The 20,288-nt window shown below is 40.0% G+C and overlaps 1 protein-coding gene across 1 annotated transcript in view; it reads right to left on the bottom strand.

The window, feature by feature from the left end:
• Positions 1-19,111, bottom strand: part of LOC140340908 (tumor necrosis factor receptor superfamily member 8-like) — a 32,679-nt gene extending 13,568 nt beyond the window's left edge. Inside the window, exons 1-3 of the mRNA XM_072426348.1 lie at positions 18,882-19,111; positions 14,915-14,976; positions 4,211-4,289 (exon numbers count right to left, since the gene is read on the bottom strand). Coding sequence (XP_072282449.1) covers positions 4,211-4,289; positions 14,915-14,971 — 136 coding nt within the window. The 5' untranslated portion in view covers positions 14,972-14,976; positions 18,882-19,111. The remainder of the gene's footprint in view (positions 1-4,210; positions 4,290-14,914; positions 14,977-18,881) is intronic.
• Positions 19,112-20,288: the final 1,177 nt, after the last annotated feature.

The raw sequence follows: 20,288 nt of genomic DNA, 5'->3' as shown, positions 1-20,288 counted from the left end.
AAGTAAAAAATGATGCACTAAAAAGTCTAAACATGTAATCAATGTTTGTCATGCTAACCTCTACTTACTTATTGCAGAGGTGCACCTGATATCTCTATGTTTCATCTAGACTTAACCAAGTTCAATGTGTATACAGATGATGAATAATGGAACACATTATTATTATTATTATTATTATTAATAAACAGAATTTATATAGCGCCGACATATTACGCAGCGCTGTACATTAAATAGGGACACATTGACAATCTTGTATGATTAAATGTTGATAAAGAGTTCACTAGCACTTCCCTTGACAAAAGCAGGAACAGCCTCAGTCACATATAACAAGACATTTCAGAGCTAACATGAAGCCCCTTCTTCAGATATCAGTGACATTGAACTAAGCAAATACAAAAAAACAGCACCAACCTTAAACACCTCCCATTTTTTTTTTTAATGACCCCCCAATACAAAAAAAAAAACATTAATGAATAGACTTAACCAATGAACCATAAGACAAATCATTAAAACACGTGCATACACGTTGTCCCTAAGGAGGACCACATAGGAAAGCCCATGGAGTGAGCCGGGTCAGATCAATGTACTGTACTAAGCTATTCTCAATATTTTGCACCATGCAGCACAGGCAGGAAATTTACAAACTATTCCTACTTTTCACATCTGATGTGCTAGTTTGGTACTTTTCTTTACTTTAACACTTGTTTTTTTTCACAAGGCTACAATCGTGTATAATTAGTCACTGGGACCTAATATGGAGAATTTGAGGTGTTTTGTGATTTCTGGGCTGTTCACATTTCACAAAAGCCACCGCCACATATTATGGGGTTTTTTACATTTTAATGTGATATTCAAAAATAGGCAGCAGGGACGTCTCAATGTGTATTTAGTTTAGCAAGCAAGACCTAACAGCTGTTTCTGGTGAACAGCGCCATCAAAACATAAGTGGCAAAACAGTGTACTACAGTCCCTGTATTGAAAATGTGCTCTGAAATTCATGCTGGAAAACTGAAGGAACCGGATCAATGGCTGGCTTTTCGATTGTCAACTGTGTACATAATAAAAATTTTCAGTTTTAAAAGACATCCTGATGTTACAACATATATTCTCGACGCGTTTCGAGGCCTTTGGAATTCGCTTCTTCAGAGGATTTCTCAAAAAGACAGATCAGGTAATGTACACACACATTTATTGTGATGACAACTCTAGAAACCTTCCATAAAGACCCCGCCTGCTAGCGGGACTCACTTTCAGAGGAGTACTGGGAATGTGGGAGGAGTGAAATAACACATTGTAGATTCGCTGGATATAAGCATGAGGTTTTCTTATATCATCATCCTTGGAGACCTTAAAAATATCAGCCACGGTGTATTGATTCCACCAAAACGTATCCTCATTCAAATTCCAGCACTTCGCCATATGGACACATCCAGCGAGTCTGCGGCGTGTGATTTCGCTCCTCCCCATCCCTAGTACTCCTTTGGGATTGAGTCCTGCCAGGATGCAGTATCAGAATGCAGTCATTATGGAAGGTATTTAGAGTTGTCATCACATTAAATGTTTTTTTATATATCTGTGTTTATCACCTGACCTGTCTTTTTGAGAAAGCTCCCGAAGAAGCGGATTTGAAAGGCTGTGAAACGCGTTGAGAATTTATGGAGACCTATATGTTGTAAAATCAGAATGTGTTTTAAAACTGTAAATTTGTGTAAAGTTCTTTTTAAATAAAATATGTCTAACTTTATATCAAAATTATAAAAAAATGATTACCTAGATGCCTAAAAAGTCCCCCTGATTTGGCATTCTTAATGGGAGGTGAGCATAATCTGAATGTTTATGGTTGAATAAATGTAGTATTGTTAAAGATAGAGACCAGCAATATGATTCCATGGTCAGAAGTCAAGAAAAGAAAAGTATTGTAAGTATCAGTACAATTTTCTGTGCAGGGCCTAAAGAAAAATTTTTAGTTCTGGCATTTGTAATGTTTACTTTAATAAACACTTTCCCATCTCCCTCTTTCAGCCAAAAATCAGATTATCCTGGTATTGTAATGCCTCATTTTTTGTTTATGTCCCTATTTTGATTTTTACTAAGCAGCACTGGTCAGCTTTGGTATTCCAGGCAAGTTTCTCCCAGGCCTCAGTATATTAGATAATGTACCTGAATGGTGCCTGGAACATGGCAAGTGGTGATGCTGTAGCTGTACATTCCATAAGGATGTAGTAAGCTATTTAATGTACAGCACTGCGTTATATGTTGGCGCTATATAAATCCTGCTTATTATTATTAATATTCATAATAATAATAATATTTAATAAAAACCAATATTAGCAATCAAAGGCTGCTATGGGCTAACCGTATTCATTGTCAGCCATTAAATTATTAAACAGGATTTATGTAGCGCCAACATATTACATTGTACATTAAATAGGGGTTGCAAATGACAGACACGTACAAACAGTGACACAGTAGGAGGAGAGGACCCAGCCCCGAGGAGCTTACAATCTAGGAATACACCATGTCTGCCAGTAGACTTGGCAATGCAAGTGCCTGTATACAATATTATATTACCTTTTGTTGGCATTTGCACACAGGAGCAAACATATCTAAAAATGCATCAAACCAGAAACTGCTACCCATTACATCCAATTCACATATCTTACCATAGGACAATCATATACTGAGACTACAGATCCTCTTTTGCTCTAGTTTCTTTGGACCAGATCCATAATGTTGACATATGTTCCATTCTGCAAAAAGACTTACCTGTGACCTGCAAAGCATGCCGGCTGGTATTATTTCCAGGTGTTGCTTAAGACTGCCATCAGGTAACAATGGGAGGCCAAGGTTTGTAGAGAGCAGCAAGTGAATGCTTCAGTGAAATAAGGTAAGAAAATGGAATATATGCAGCTATGGTGCATTTATTGTAAATGGGTATGTATGGCAACCACAACATGAAAAATGTGCAGTGTGTTAACAGCAGTAACTGGTAGAGCCCAATCACACTTTAAGGTCTATTTATATATTAGTGAATCTGACATTCCCTGGATGAGAATCAATTGCTGCCAATAAAACACATGAACTTAGAAGATTTTCCACCAGGGAATGTCAGATTCACTTCTTTACACATGCGTTTTTGTGCATTGTGTTACTACTTGTTATGTGTTATTGCTTTACTTTTGTTTGTGTTAAGGTAACCCATTGGTAGAATAGTCAAAAAATGTCTTAGGGTGCTGCTCAAAATAATTGGCACCACAATGCGCTAATTCAACATGTCAATGCAAATTACTGCACACAGCAGACGCTGATGTTAACATACTTCTTAAATTTGCTTAAAGTTTGTTCACACAAGTTGAGCCATCATGGGATTCAAAAAGCATGTGCACAGTGTGCAGTAAGAGATAATGCTATAATGATCATTAATATTATTATTATTATTATTAAATCACATATAGTTCTTTATCATATTATAAATTATAAAGAACTATGTTGTGATACTAAAGCCACAGTGTTTTTTTAGCATAGGAAAAGTTTTTACAATCTGCCAGTTTTTGTTGCTTTCAGTGTTGCAGCATTGGGCAGATTACCACTTATTATTATTCATAAACAGGATTCATATAGCACCAGCATCTTATATATTATCATACATTAAATATAAGTTGCAAATGACAGAGCTATACAGACAGTGACACAGAAGGAGGAGAGCACCCTACCCCGAAGAGCTTCCAATCTAGGAGGTGGGGGAAGAATCGCACAATAGGAGATAATCCTATCCTAATGACCACGGCCTGGGAATAAATTTGAAGGAGTGGAGAGGAGACACATGACGTTACTGATGTCCGGCTGCTCATTTATTGTTTAGTCATTAAAGTGATGACAATCCCGGCCCAGGCAGGAGGATTTTAGGTGAACCTTGTCATATTAGGACAACTAATTATTATCCTAAAGCTGGGAAAAGTTCTGGAATAAAAAAGAAGCAGAACCTTTTACCTGCAGTCCAAGACTGATACATCTGATGTGGGTTGCTTTGTTACATCATTACCTGAATGCAAATTGCAGAATTGCAAATCCCTTGAAAATGAAAACATTTACATTTATGTGTTTTTGTGTGTTTATCTTCTTTTTGGCCTTTAGGCTGTAGGTGTTGCAGAATCAATCAGCGTTATATATACATGGGCAGTACATTATATACAGACATATTATTACTGACCTTCAGGACAATTCCCACAGCATCGTCTCTGAGTTGGGTCGTAGTATTTATTGCTATGGCATGATGAACTCATTGTTACCTAAAAAATAAAATGTCAGATTGTTGCATTATGAGTCCAATCATACACTTGCTCTGTTATCTAAGAAATAGCAAATAATAAGAAATAGAATCATAATTAGGAGTAAAGCAGCCTCAAATATTTTAGATTTTTAAAGAATTGAAATATGGCTGCCATTGGAGACTTGTGGTGCAAGGTAATAGTAATAATATTAATATTATTAAACATGATTTATTTAGCACCAACATATTACGCAGCGCTGTACAATAAATAGGGGTTGCAACTGACAGACAGATACAGGAGGTGGAGAGGACCCTGCCCAGAAGAGCTTACAATCTAGGAGGTGGGGGAAGTATCACACAATAGGAGGGGAGATATGGAATGGTGGGAAGTAGTGAGGGTTTAGAAGACAGAAGCAGATGGGTAGATGAGGTTGAGGTGTTGGGGTTTTGAGCGCTCTTTTAAATGAGCAGAAAGTAGAAGCAAGCCGAATAGGACGAGGAAGACCATTCCAGAGAGTCGGTGCAGGTCTAGAAAAGTCTTGGAGTCGTGTGTGTGAGGAGGTTATGAGTGGGGAAGGCATTAGTAGGTCATTGGAGGAGTGAAGAGAGCAGCTAGGGGAGTATTTTTCTATCAGGTCAGAAATGTAAGTGGGACAAGAACTGTGAAGGGCTTTGAAGGCAAAGCACAGGAGATGAATTTGATTCTAAGATGAAATGGAAGCCAATGGAGAGAACTACAAAGAGAGGCAGCAGAAGAGGAGCGGTGGGAAGGCTGTGTGGGGTAGGTAGGTGAGAAGGATGGATGAGTCTGCCTCCAGCATTCATAATAGATTGTAGAGGAGAGAGTCGGGTTAGTGGAATACCAGAGAGGGGGAGGTTACAGTTCCCAGGTGCCATCCTCATCCCTACTTCATTGCTACAGCTATTGTTCCACCCATGTGCCAGATTCACTGAAGAACCTCAGTCAGTAACTCCCCAGGTAGTGGTGGGAGGATAAGGATGACCCTGGAGGCTTCACTTACCCTCAAACCTCCTATACGCTTATTCTGAACAATTGAAAGATGAAGCACTATTTAATTTCACTAAACACTTATTTTTACTTATTATTGTAGAGTTTATCTCAAAGTAACTTTTGATCAGGGTTTTTATTTTTCTGTTCTCTCATCCATATTTTTGTTGTTATATTGAAATTTGAAATGTGTCAATTGGCCACCAGAAGGCGCCAACACTGAAATATAATTCTCAGGACAATTTTATTGGGTCCTAAATGTTTTTGTTTGCTCAGACTTGTTTGAGAATATAATGTATGCTGTATAAGTGTGAACGGGGCCACAGAGGTTAAAGAAACTTCCCTGTCCCCTCTCGCCTCCTTTATGCTCCCCGCTACTCTTCTTGGCAGTCTGAATAAGGTGAAATGTTCGGTACATCTAGGTATAGCCGAGCATGTGACTCTGTATTCCCTCCCATAATACCAATTTAGGTGTCTGACCAGCCAATCACTAGGCCCCTTGTTGTCACATGATGGCCTGTGTAAACTCAAGCTAGGTTGACATGGAATATGCACAATCTTGCATGGGAAAGGACGTTATATATAAACACCCAGAGGGCCTGGCTTTTAAATAGAGTTATTGCTTTGTCCTGCATGGGGAAAGCTCGGGAATTCTTTATTGTTTTCCTGGGAATTTAATTTGCCTTTAGTTAACATGTCACTTTTATTGAGGTTTGATTGCAAAGACTGTGGGCCTGATTTGTTAAGGCTCTCCAGGACTGGAGAAGATAGACTGCCATGGAAGAACCTGGGTTATCCAGCAAACCTGGAACAGATTAGGTCCAGGACTGAAAAAATTTGCCAAAAAAAATTCAAGAAATCCATTACAAGTTTGCTGGATCACCCAGGTTATCCCATGATACTCTATCTTCTTTAGTCTTTCAGACAGTGTGTATGTGACCAAGCCAATGCAGACCTCTGACATTCTGCAGTCATGTCATGCTGCTATCTCAGATATGATTTTTAGGACACATTGGAGCCACAAAGCTGAATTGCGATGATTAGTATTTGCATATTATCCAGCAGCCTGCAGAAAAACATTTTATTTAGCATACCAAGCACATTCTATATCTGATGTTGTCACGCTTTCCACTATGTTTTGTGCACAGCAGTATGAAAGGTGAATTGGGTCACTGTGTCAGTAGCAATCTAATAATTCCTAACTTGCCGGGGCTGCCCAAAATATATGAAAGTGTCATCACCCTCATTTATCAAAGTATCTGAAACAGGAACTCCGCAGAGACTGGATCAATGGCAGAACACGACTGTTATGGACAGTGGCTTGGAACACTTGTGCCCCATTATACAGCTTTATCATTGTATTCTAGATTGTTGTTCCACTGATCTGCTCATGTTTTATTATAAACCAGCGGCTGCAGTCATTGCATCTGCATCGGATTTGTAATTCTGTTCAGCCAAGTTTATAATTCAGGAACTGCTGGAAGATTGCAAAGTCAGAATTTAGACCTCCCGTCCTGGGAAAGCACAGGATGGTGGTTAGCACTCCGGCGCTTTGCAGTGCTAGGTCCCAGGTTTTAATCTCAGCCAGGACATTATCTGCATGGAGTTTGCAGGTTCTCCCCGTATTTGTGTGGGTTTCCTCTGGACACTCTGGTTTTCTCCCACATTCCAAAAACATGCAGTTAGGTTCATTGACTTCTCCTCAAAATTGCCCTTAGAATGTAATAAAGGCATATAACTATGATTGGGACATTAGATTGTGAGCCCCTTTGAGGGACAGCTAGTCACATGACTATGGACTTTGTACAGCGCTGCACAATATGGCAGTGCTATATGAATATGATATAATAATAATAATACTCCCCAGGTTTGGACAATAAAAAATAAACAACACAGTGATTAGGTCATTTGTCTGCTCATTTTGCTTTCTTTTCATGTTTGCACATGTGCACTGCAGATGAAGGTAATTGGTTCCCGTGCTGGCCCTGGGATTAGAGGAGTTTGATACCCAGAGAAATGTAGGTGCTAAATTAATTTCATGTTTCTAATAACTACTTAGCCGTATTGATATGTTTTCTGTCTGGAGTTCATCTTCAATATCTGAATTCGTCCCTGTATCGGCCTCCTGAATCCCCTGTACAGCAGAACTACAAATGATGAGACCAGTAACATGATAGGGCCTTAGCTGCATTGCACGGCATGCTGTGATTGTAACAATGGGAGCTTGCTTGGAGAAGAAGAGAACACAGTGACCCCATTGGTGAAATATCTTCACTATACAGTCAGTAGGACTGGTGATTATGGGTGACCATGGTACATTGCTTTACTGAGATAACGAAGAGCAAAGTCTCTGCAATCTATGCTCAAGACTTCCTGAACACAAATATTCATTATTTGACATATAAAACTGTTACCATACATTGGCCCTTTCATACACCCAGGGCTTTAAATCTGAACACCAGGTGGAGCTACCTGTTCATTTGGGTCAAGGGGAACATATGGGCCGCTTCTCCTTTTAACACTCCAGGTTGCATTGGAGAATTATCAGCCAATGTTGCAAATAAGTCTTCAATGGCAGCATAGCAGGGGATGCAGGGAGCTGGAACGGTTTGCATTTGGGGCTCCCACTGCATATTTGCCCAGGGCCCAATTTTGTCCCTGAACTTTGTTGTGGAAGAGGAATCCGTAGAAAGTTAAATGAGCATTTATTTACCCGGCATTTAACTCTTGCTGCGCTGGGGTGAATCTGCTGCAAGATCTCGCACCCCACGTCATTAATATGCTTAGAAAATGAATAATTACCTTTCCATATTAAACTCATTATCAATCATTGCAAATTCATTTTTCACTAAGCTGCTTTTGCCCGACACAAATTTCTGTGTATCATACCCGTCTGTTTTTGGGTTATTTGAACTAGAAAAGCTCTTTTAGAATTAAATGATAATAAAATTATTTTTTTTTCTGTTTACTCATCAGTAATCTTATTTCCAGGCAGAGCCAGCTCATCTCAGGAAATGCAAGTGGGGTCAACGCCAGTGATCTCATAATGATAGTAAACGACCACTTTCAGGATGAGAGTGCGAGGAGCACAGCCCTCCAGGGGTTAACTGCTCAATGTGCCTAAAGGGGAACTCTTGAGAGAGAATCACCAAGAAATAAATATAGAACATCAGGTCATAGCACTGCTAATGTAAGCTATGATTTGATGTTTTATATTTATTCTATATGGGACAGAACCTAAAAGTCAAATCATTTTTTCTCCCATTGCATTTAAAGCGTGTATCTAAACTTAATAATTTCAAATTAACAGCAAAGGCTAGACAACCCTTTTATGTAAAGTTAAAAATTCTGTTGTTTGTTTTTTGTTAAGTGCAACACCCTTTTTTTTTAAAATAAAAGGGTGCAGCACCGCCCCCCTAGGAGCCTTTGAGCCTAGGCGATAGAGAATAAAGGGGAGCACAGAGCCTCCTGAGATACCTATGTCACGCATCCCGGGAGGCTCTTAGGTGTTCCTTCTGTGCATGCCGAGTATCTCAGAAGGAGCCCTTTTGTCAAAAATAAAAAAATTGCCGATCTCACGCAAGTTTTTTTCCCATCTACGTCACCCGATCTCGCGCCTGGGTCGGGTGACATAGGAAGAAGCCGGAAGAAGAGGAGAAGCCGGAGCGCCAGCCCGAAGACGGATGCCAGGACGACGTGGGACCTGATGGAAGAAACCTCCGGATGGATCAGACTATTCTACAGTATTGAAGGTAAGTGGATTTTTGTTGTTATGGGGTACTTTTGAGTTTAGTTCCTCTTTAAGTGAAGGGGAAGTCAAAAGCTTCTTCTATTGGATAAAACTTCATTATGTAGAATCCAGGACATGGATGGAGAATGAATTGGTTTTCTTCAGGGCCGCTGATGATGTATCCTGCTAATAATGCAGCAGTAGTGAAACTCCTTGGCAGGGAGAGGAAAAGTTGTTAAAAAATTGGGTATAATGGGCCTGATTTTATAAAACCTGGAATGGATCTCATCCAGGAGTGAAAATATTTGCCAACTAACAGCAAATGATTTTATGAAATCCATTCCAGGTTTGCTTGGTTACCCAGGTCATCCCATTGTAGTTTATTTTCTCAAGTCTTGGAGAGCTTCAATGAATCAGGCTAAATATGACAGAATCTGGCCAATCAATGCTTACCAAAAGCTAAAAAATCTCACCTAGGTGGACTGGTCCTGCCATATCCAGATGAATTAGCGTAGGTAATTGGTGCCCCTGGTTTTAGTGGCTGAAGGTCATCTTTTTGCTTGAGTAGGAATTGGGTGCACACAATGCAAATTGACAGTTTTTATATTTATTTATAAAAAATACTAATTTAAATCATAACGACCGACGCGTTTCGGTGGTTTGCAGGTCACCTCTTCAGTGGGGGTTGGTAGTGTTGATACAATTGGAGGGATCTAGAATGGTAATTAGTATCTTTACTATGAGTGCAAGAACACCACCAGTATGTAGGATTTATAAGATATCAGAGTTTGAATATAGATAAATATAGACTTTACGCATTCTGCATAATTTAATGTTCTTAATGCATTTTCTAGAGCTGTACAACCCCCCAACCCTACCTGCCCTGGTTAATTTTGTATCCACCTCTGACTATACGGTAGAATGGTCCAAACTGAACGGATGGTTCGAATTTGTGTGCAGAAGGAAAAAATAGCTATATCACAAATGCGTAGTGAGATCGGCAATCTTTTATCCCCATCTACGTCACCCGATCTCGGGCCTGTGCAGTGCAAGATCGCGTGAGAAGAAGATATCGGCATCTGGTGCTTCCTCTATGCCGGGCCTAAGACGGAAACAAGGATGGCGCGGGACCCAAACTAAGAAATCTCCCAACATATTTGCGGGATTAAAGGTAAGTGTGGTTTTTTTTATTTAGTTTAGTTCTGCTTTAAATACAAAACTTTGGTGTTCAGCTGAACTTTTCTGCAGCCTGAAGCTCTTCTATTTTCTGAGAATCGCACTGATCATTATCTAGACCTTTGGCCTGCACTATACTAAGCTTAGTGAAAGGAAACAGTAAAATGATGCAAATTTACCAGAAATTCTGCCATTCATAAAGTAATGAATTTATTTTTGTATAAAGTAAGGAATGTTTACAATCCCTTGTCAGCCTGGAGCACTGTCACGTATTGTTTTCACGTGTGATAAAACAAATCAAAAAGTAGATTATAAGTCTTAGCTGGAGTTTAGAGTGATTCAACTTCCTGTTGTTAGTTTTTGCTGTCTGGGGGGATTTCACTTCACTTCCTGTCTTACAGACACAACAGGAAGTTAGAGAAGATCTCCCACAAAGTGAGCAGGAAATCTCCTTTACTGCTAGTCATACATTATAGGCTCTATTTATAAAAACAGGGAATCTGACATTCCCCCAAACATTCCCTTGTGGGAATCAATTACTGCTTAATGTTTGATGAAATGCCAACAGAAAAACTAGAACGTTTCTTTTAAACCTTTTGACAATGAGTCTGTTGTTTATTGATTGGGTGCTGGCAGGCCATTGGTGGGTTTATAATGCATCAAGATATCTGCTAGGCTTTGAGTGGTGGAGGGTGATAAAAAGACTGATATTTATCAATTGGTTTTTTATTAGATGTTTGATAGATCAACATTCAGCTAAAAGTGTAAGCCAAGAATTAGTCAGCTGTCACTAAATTGGATTTTGCATCATATCACATTCACACCAAGGACCATAGACCCCATTACAGACAAAGGGCCAGTTCAGACCAACAGTGGGATCCCACGCGGTTCCGGGCAGCTGGTACCTACTGTCACTCGCACAGCAGCAGGTTTGACAGTGGGTTGCAGTAAGCGGTACTGTACTTCTCACTGCTGCCCTCAGTTATTCTCTATGGAGCTGCCGCAGAAAGAAACTGCATGTAGCCCCTCCCATGAGGAGCAGTTCACAGCAGTTTGCCACCAGTCTGAACTTAGCCTTCATTCACACAAGCTTGGGCACAGCAATAAAGATCTGACAGAGGTTTTACCTTTGTCTTGTTCTCTAACTTACCTTGTTTTAGATCCAGCAATATCATCTCTGGCTCTCCGTGCTTCTCTATGCAAAGCAGGCACATTATAGCTGGTTCAGGGTATTGTATGTAGCTTTCTAAATAATTGGAAAAACTGAAAAAGGAACAGTCAGGCTGGGGAGGGAGAGGCTTGATGATGCTCGAGGTCCTCCAGCCAGGAAATGAGGCAGGCTCTATCTGATTTGCTGCAGCTTCTAGTGCATATTGTGAGAAGCTCCCAGTGTAGTCATTTGCAGTACATTAGCAGAACTGTACTGAGAAAAGGCTGGAGGAGTTCCTTTTTTTAAACAGACTCCCATCAACACAACATCAGCTGAAATGGGGACATATTCTCTTCTAATAAAGGCTTTTGATGTGTTCTTTACGAGAAGTAATAAAAATAAATTATTAGAAAAACTCAGCTTGGAGAGCTCAGAATTGTTTTGACGTTCTGTAAGGAGGAAATGACAAACTCGGCAGCTGTATGAGCACAAATCGCACTAAAATGTCACTCTTATCGCAATTCATTTATGTAAAGTTCTTTTGCGTAAAGTTTTGGTTTCACTCACCGTTTTCCCCTTAGAAAGCCTGAATTCAGAGTGTTCGTGCAAACCCCAAAACCCACAGAACCCAGAAGACGGCCTGACAAATCTCTTTGATCGACACTCGGTCTGTTCTCAGGGTTATTGCCGTTTTTTGCAGCTGACTTGTCAGTGTTATCAAGCCTTCATCACAGCGCAGCGGACGTTCTATTTACAGAGAGGGGCTGATGAAATTTCCAGAATGTGATTGGTAGGAAGAGGTTTTGGTTGGAATAATATCATCCTGGTCATTGTAGAATGTTATTTCTGTACTGATAAACCTCCGGCATGCACAGAAATTGCTACCCTTCCCTATCATGTCACCTCATCACACTTCTCATGTGCTGCTCCTCTTCTTTGGAACTCCTCTCCACATGCTGTCCAATTCTCACCAGTGATAGCAAAAGTGCACACCTGATCATTTTATTAATACTGCAGGGAATGAGGAAATCTGCCATTCATAAATGAATTAGATTATTCTGTATGCAGAGATTTAATTTTTGCTGGGATGAGCTGAGAATTACTCTGTAGTATCTTTATTATAACAACAGACCAGAGGCCAATATGGAGGCTCCTGCACTGCATTATAGGATGGTGGGGTGGTGGAGGGTGGGGGTGGGTTCAGAGCTGGAACAAAGGCTTTGGAAAGTGAGCACCTAGGGCAAGTTTTAAAGTATGGCAAACTGGGCCATTGCTTAGGGCCCTCACTTTCTCCAGGGCCCCAAGCTTAAATGCTCTCACGTTATATTTGCCCAGGGCCTCCGTCTTCTCCAAGGCGCCACTTGAATGGAAGGAATGCTGACCATTAGGGCCCCCAGTTCATATTTGCCCAGGGTTTCCTTTTTCTTCAAGGACCCAATTAACAGAATGGCAAGGGTGCAGGAGGCTGGAATGCTGACTATTCGGGCCCCCACTTTATATTTGCCTAGGTTTTCGTCTTCTTCAAGGACCCAATTGACAGAATGGCAGGGGCGCAAGGGTTGGAATGTTGTGCATTTGGTGCCCCCACTTTATATTTGCCCAGGGTGTCCGCCTTCTCCATGGCTCCAATTGGCAGAATGGCAGGGGTGCAGAGGACTGGAATTCTGTCCTTTTAGTGCCTCCACTTATTTGTTCAGGGCCCTATTTTGTCTGGAGCCATCCCTGTTTGGCCTAACATGAGAATTTGCTCCCTGTTGGAGCAAATTGTACTGTTTTTTTCCTCTGCACCAACTATGTCTATAGGGTTTTTACCTGGGATATGTTTTTTTCCCTAGTGGTTGAACTTGACGGTCTATTTTCAACCTAACTATGTAACAATGAGAAGCATTCAACAATTTTCACACATTTCCAATAGAACCCACTTAGGAAAATGAATAAATCTTGGGTAAAATTTGTATGCATCTTGTGTGAAAAACAAATATATAATAATATTTTTTTTTACTAGAAAAAGTATTTAATTAGCTTAGCTGTCTTGTTGCCATAATTCCTCACTCCACCTTTGTTTCGGGTGTCTCCATTCACCTTTTGCATGTTCCAACTATTCCTTTTGCATTCTGCATAATATATATTGAATTTGAATGAATTTGAGCCCCTCGAAATAAACACAATGGGGCTGATTTAATAAAGCTCTCCAAGGCTGAAAAAGATACACTTTCATTGGTGAAGCTGGGTGATCCAGCAAACCTGGAATGGGTCTGGTCCAGGATTGAAAACGTTTGCTAACAAATAGCAAACGCCATTGAAGACATCAATTCCAGGTTTGTTGGATCACCCAGCTTCACTGATGAGTGTATCCTCTGCAGCCTTGGAGAGCTTTAATAAATCAGGCCCAATAGGTGCACAGAACCAGGACTACAAAGATCCCTAGAGATAGCGGAGCTTGGCACTCAAAGCAATACCAGCTCTGGGTGGAATGACCCTGTAATCTAGACCTTCTCAATCTTTCTACCTCTAAAGGTGCGTACACACTTCCAATTTTTATCGTTCCAATCGAAAGACGAACGATCGATTGGGCAAAAAATCGTTCGTAAAAAAGTAACCAACGACGCCGACGAACGAGGAAAATTGTTGGAAACGAACGACCACATAGTTCCTCTATCGCTTAAACGATCGTATCTATTGTGTGTACAATATCTACGAACGATCGTGTCGTTACCTCTATGTGCAGGATCAGTGCTATACGATCGTTCATATATATCGCGCAGGAACGTTCGTCGTTCGTTTTCCGACGATAATAATTGGAAGTGTGTACGTAGCTTAAGGAACCCTTGAAATATGCCTTAGGTCTTGGGGAATCTTGCTAAAACCATAGGAAAAAAAATACCCCCACATTGGTGGAAAGTGGAAAGAATGCCCCCTTGCAGTGGTGGTCAGAATGCCACCCTTAGAGATAAAAAACTAAAAACAACATTGGTATCATTCCATTGGAATGGCCATGGTCACCATCAAATGGGAGGTCAACCAGGCAAAGCTTAGGAACCAAGGGAGGCCAATCAGCCACAGTTTGAGGAACCCCGAGCCAGCTTTGTAGGAACATCGGGGTTCCAGGGAACCCTATGAGATATATATGGAATGCTTTTGTGTTTTAATGTCATGGTATTAAAATTTTGTCTGATTATGAAATATAAATCAAGTGTAGGAAAGCGAGAGAAGAAATGGGGAAAGAAGGGGGAGACATGGTTGAGCTCTAGCAGTTTCTGTTTCTCATATCTGAGGATTTCTCCTGCAGTTTTAATTCTTTGCTACCTGAAACCATTTATTATTATCTCTCAGGTTTATGTAACTAATATAATACAATTCAGATCTGTTTCAAGATGACAAACTTCTTCTAAGCTGTCAGATGTGTTGTGAAGACCCACGCCGGAGCACACAATGGAAAATGAATAGCTGTGTCTGTTAAATTGACTAATTTTATACCCCCTACCAACACCGAGACATCGCCCACCAAGAGAAGCAATAAACCATAATCAGAGAATATGAAAACAGATCATTGGTTTCTTATGTATTGAGAGACCTTACCTGGAACGTCACTGCACTGGCAATCAAAGTGAGGAGGAGAGTTCGGTTCAGAGCCATGGTGCCTGCAGCGAAAAGAAAAACTTGTTAGTAAACCAGGGGAAGAATGATGAGGTCAGTCCTGGAATATTCTACTAGATATCTAGGATGGTCAAAGAGAACCTGTCACTTGTACAACAGCTGCAGAATGGATCTCCTAGATTGTAAGCTCTTCTGGACAGGATCCTCTCCTCCTCCTGTGTCACTGTCCGTCATTTGCAACCCCTATTTAATTGTACAGCGCTGCGTAATATGTTGGCGCTATATAAATCCTGTTTATTAAAAAAATAATAATTTTGTAAATAATTTACAAAGGCCAATTTGTGAGATTCTCTTTCTGGAACGTGAGGATGGACGACTAAGGCGAGTCATGCGCCGTACAATCTGAGTCAATCTGATTAGATCTTATGCAGTACAAGAACCTTGCTGATTGGTTAGTCATTTAATTGATTGTTTAGGCCGGTGGTCATATTACCTCATTAGCAAATAGTACCAGCAAATGCACTGTCCAGAACCGCGGACCACCAAAATTTTCTCATGGACCACTGGTTGGGGACCGCTGCTCCGAAGGACATGGTACAGCTAGATTGTAATGCATATTGGCAGTTTTAGTAATGAGGATGGCTGTGACTGATTTACTGATTATTTCATATTTTATGACTACTTATAGACACAATATGCTGATTTATTAAAGCTACCAAAGACTGGGGAATTGGAGATAATTTAGGAAGTACCTGGGTGATCCAGCAAACCTGGAAAGGATCTGGTCCAGGACTGAAAAAACTTGCTAACTAATACAAATGAGAAATCTGTTTCAGGTTTGTTGGATCACCCAGATTCTCACATGATATCTATCTTCTCCAGTCTTGGAGAGCTTTAGGAAATCTGATATGACAATTGCATGATCTGGATATAAACTTGGACTGGGGACCTGGGACTCACCAGAGGAAGTGAGGACAAGGAACAAAGAAGTAAGAAGAAGGACCCATGCAATTTGCTAGCTTTCCTAGCATAGTGGCATTTTTTTGTTAGGCAGCAGGGGCCAAGGCTACCAGAGGACCCCAAAAAAATAATTTTTGGACCAATCTGACCCTCTAGAGATGTTCATCAGTCAGCCAGTTTGGGTGCACTGGACATGCTCAGTTTTGCAGTTTTCTTATGCTGCCTGCTCAAAAAAACATTCCATATGCCTAGGCGTTCAGCATGCTTTGTCGTTGCAGTATTGTGCTGCTCCCATTGCATATAAAGCCTGAGTTATTAAAGTCCCCCAAAACTGGAAATATAAACTATCATGAGAGAACCTGAGGAATCCAGCACTCTAGGAAAGGATTTCTAGTAGTTAGCAAATGTTTTCAATCCTGGACCAGATTCATTCCAAGTTTGCTGGATCACCCAGCTTCACCCATGATACAGGTCTATCTCCTCCAGTCTTGCAGAGCCCTAATAAATCAGGTCCAATGCCTCATAGTCAGTTCACTTGCCACCTGCTTGAATAGACCTAAACAGGAACAATTTTTAGACACCTGTTTGTTTGCCTGAAAGCATTTTAAGCATTTAGGATGAAGAAGTACAAACAAATGACATGCTTCCACTTGCTAAACCCTCCGTTTCCTGTGCAAGACAACCACAAAGCTGGAAAACTGCCCAAAGTGCAATATGAAAGATTTAATAAGAAGGTTTGTAACCACTTGTTATATCCGCCTAAAATGCTCCTGGACCCTGGTGCTGGAAATACGGCACCCCAGAAGTGCTGACTGGACCACAATTTAATCCCCCCTCCTATTGTATGATACTTCCCCCACCTCCTAGATTGTAAGCTCTTCGGGGCAGGGTCCTCTCCTCCTCCTGTGTCACTGTCTGTATCTGTCTGTCATTTGCAACCCCTATTTAATGTACAGTGCTGTGTAATATGTTGGCGCTATATAAATCCTGTATAATAATATTCATAAATGGGCCAGTTAGATCAGTGCAACGTTATTTCTTGAAGAACTCCCTCCACCCAGTAATAGATCGTTCACCATGCGCACCACAATCTCTCCGCCTTTATTCAAAATGACTAACCCAGTCCATGAGAGCCCAGCCTAGGTTGGACGGTGAATGTTCCCCATTATTGTGAATGTTCCCCCCTCTATAAGATATGTGACTGGTATTATTACTAATAATAATAAACCAGATTTATATAGCGCCAACATATTGCGCAGCGCTGTACATTATGAGAACAGGTAATATTGGGGTTCTGTAAGCTGCAAAGGAAAGCAATGTAAATATGTAGGGTTAGTGTAATAAATTACAAACAAATTGACTTTTAGAAGCAGAAAATGAAGCCTTTGAGCAGCGCTCGTACCCGGTACAGGGGGCTGAGAACAACCAATGAGCTGTGAGCGATTCTGGCAGCTCATTCAGAAACGGAACTTGTATTTTAGGTTAAAGTTCACAGATTATAGAGTTTTATATCTAGGTAGAGGGTTGCTTGGTATGACGGTTATTTTACCTAATTCTGCTGGGCCCAGGAATATTTAACCCTTTCCTGGTGCCGGGTCTGACTTTCTGCACGTGGCTGGGACAGTCATTTCATCCGAATATAGGAAATGCTCAGTAAAGACTTATTTACCATGCCACAGCCATTTATAATCCCAAAGCAGAGAACATATAGCATTAAAAAAAACTGCATGCATGATTATTTTTACATCCAATGAACATATTATACTAATATATGTGTATATAGAATACATAACAAATACACCAAGCTTAAAATTCTGCATGTTGGTGGTACGACCCGAAAGTCCTATGAATATCTATATGTCACAATGAAGGGTCTCTATGTACTACCTGTCCTATGTATATACCTAATGTGTGCAATGCAATGAGCATTTTTTATCTTAGTGGGTCCTATTGCAAAGTGAACGGTTTGCTATCAGATCTTCGGAACACTCAATGGGCCTGAATAAAGCTCACCAAGACCGGAAAAGATAGACTTTCACAGGGAAACATTGGTGATCTAGCAAACCTGGAATAGATCTGGTCCAGGACCAATTAATAGCAAAGGATTTTTAAGAAATGCATTCCAGGTTTGCTGGTTTACCCAGGTTTCTCCCATGATAGTCTATCTTCTCCAGAGCTTTAATAAATCGAACCCAATATGTGAACCACAAAAAGTATTTTTTATGTTAGTGGGTCCTAATTACAAAGTAAATGGGTCTTGTTTGCCATCTGATATTCAGAAAACACTTGATGTGCAATCTTAAAAATGTCACAGATTCTATTTGCAACCAAATCTACCCTCAAATATAAAAAGTGATCCAATTGTGCTCCGGTGATGGATGTTCTAATCCTGTTCTGTGTGTATTTTTGGCCAGTTATATCACATTTATATTTGATAAGGTGAACGCCTCTTAGATTGTAAGCTCTTCAGGGCAGGGCCCTCTCCTCCTCCTGTGTCACTGTCTCTATTTGTCTGTCATTTGCAACCCCTATTTATTGTACAGCGCTGCGTAATATGTTGGTGCTATATAAATACTGTTTATTATTATTAATAATAATATTAATAATAATAAGAAGAATATTAATATTATTATTATTATTATTATTATTATTATTATTAATAATAATAATAATAATAATAATAATAATAATAATAATAATAATAACCATGCATGGAAAAACTTTATATATACTCACACTTAGTAAACAAGTCATATAGTGACTCATGATTCTTCTTGTCATTTTTATTGTCAAATTGTTTTTAAAGTGCCGGTAACTTTATATTGTCTCTACAAAAAAAACTTTAAAGGAAATGTTGCCCACCCAGGTAAACTTCAGAGCGTACCCCCCTTGTCTAGTTATTTTTGAAACATTTCCTTCCTGACTCTCAAATAAACTTTTGTCCTAGCCATAAGCACCAGGCAAAGCACAGTGGGTCTTGTGTACTCACTGTTGTTTCTTTGCTGGTTCTGATCCAGAAGGTTCTGTATCTCCTGTGCTCCTCAGACAGCAGTGCTCTGTACATGTGCTCCTATTCCGTGTCGATGAGTTACTGCATGCTTATTCATCACGTTTGCTCATTTAGGACCCCAGTCATTCAGAAACCACAGTGATCACTAAACCTCTGCTCGTACGTGGTGGTTAGCGTTTTCTTAAGCTGTGTACTCCAATTCTGATTCATAGTTCTTTGTGAACAGCACCTTTCCCCAGCTTGAACTCGTCCAAATAACTGAAGACATTTATTAGTATTAAAGAACAATGATGAGAAGCAAAATGTACATTTTTTGTTGAATTGGCTGATTTCCCACTATGGTTGTGAGACGTGTTTTTGAAAACGTAAGCGCGTTGCCGTTCTCATCTTTGCATTAGGGCAGCCCATTTATTAATTTGAATGGTAGCCCATGACAAGGCACAGAAAGAGCAGAGCACAGCAACCCAAAGTATTTTTCTTTGTGGGTGATATTAAGTCTGCATGGCAAAACTGCATATGATGTATATTGACGCATGTTTAGGTTTTTGTACCAATGTGCACCAATTGTGCCAAGCGGGTCGCTTGCAAAGATAAAAGGTAAGATCCATATGACAACACCTGTGCTTTGTCTTAAGCAACCCAATTATTAGATGGACCACCAAAGCTCTAAAATGCACCAAAACTGTGGCATTTTCTGTAATGCGGCATAATACATTGCATAGATGATTACCATTCATAATGAAAGACAATGCATGGGGCTGGCCTAATGCAGGATAAAAATATATTTATTATCGCACGCATTACTACAACACACAGACCAAAAGTTCTGCAACTAGAAAAATGTGCAGGGTTTTTTTTTTAGATGGAACATGCAGATTACAAAATGCTTGACGTAAAGAACACCCAAAAACAGATTTGTTGATATAGATCAGGGTTGCCCACACTTTTTTGGCTTGTGAGCTACTTTTAAAATGACCAAATCAAAATGATCTACTAACAATAAAAACTTGGACCTAATACCTCCTGTGTGCAATAGAGTTTATTTTGAAAGGCAGGGCTCCGCAAACTACTCGTGTTGCCTTTGCGATCCAACAAATTGACATTCACAACAAATGACATCAGTTTGATTGTTTGCAGAGCTAGGTAGTGATTGAAGATGCAATTATTTAAATATCATGTGTAGTGTGAGCGTGATCATTCATTGTCTAGCAATGTTTGTGCACAATAAATAATAGAGGATGACAGATAATTATCTAAACAAATCAGGAGAGATTGCTCATTGCACCCGAGAATCATGGCGAAGGTTTTGGGATTTTATGAACAATTGTCTAATGATATTTAATGTACAGCACTGCGTAATATGTTTCCGCTTTATAAATCCTTTTT

This window comes from Pyxicephalus adspersus, chromosome 11, assembly GCF_032062135.1.
Source record: "Pyxicephalus adspersus chromosome 11, UCB_Pads_2.0, whole genome shotgun sequence".
In the NCBI taxonomy this organism is placed as follows: Eukaryota; Metazoa; Chordata; class Amphibia; order Anura; family Pyxicephalidae; genus Pyxicephalus; species Pyxicephalus adspersus.
This window is presented reverse-complemented; position numbering and strand designations above follow the sequence as displayed.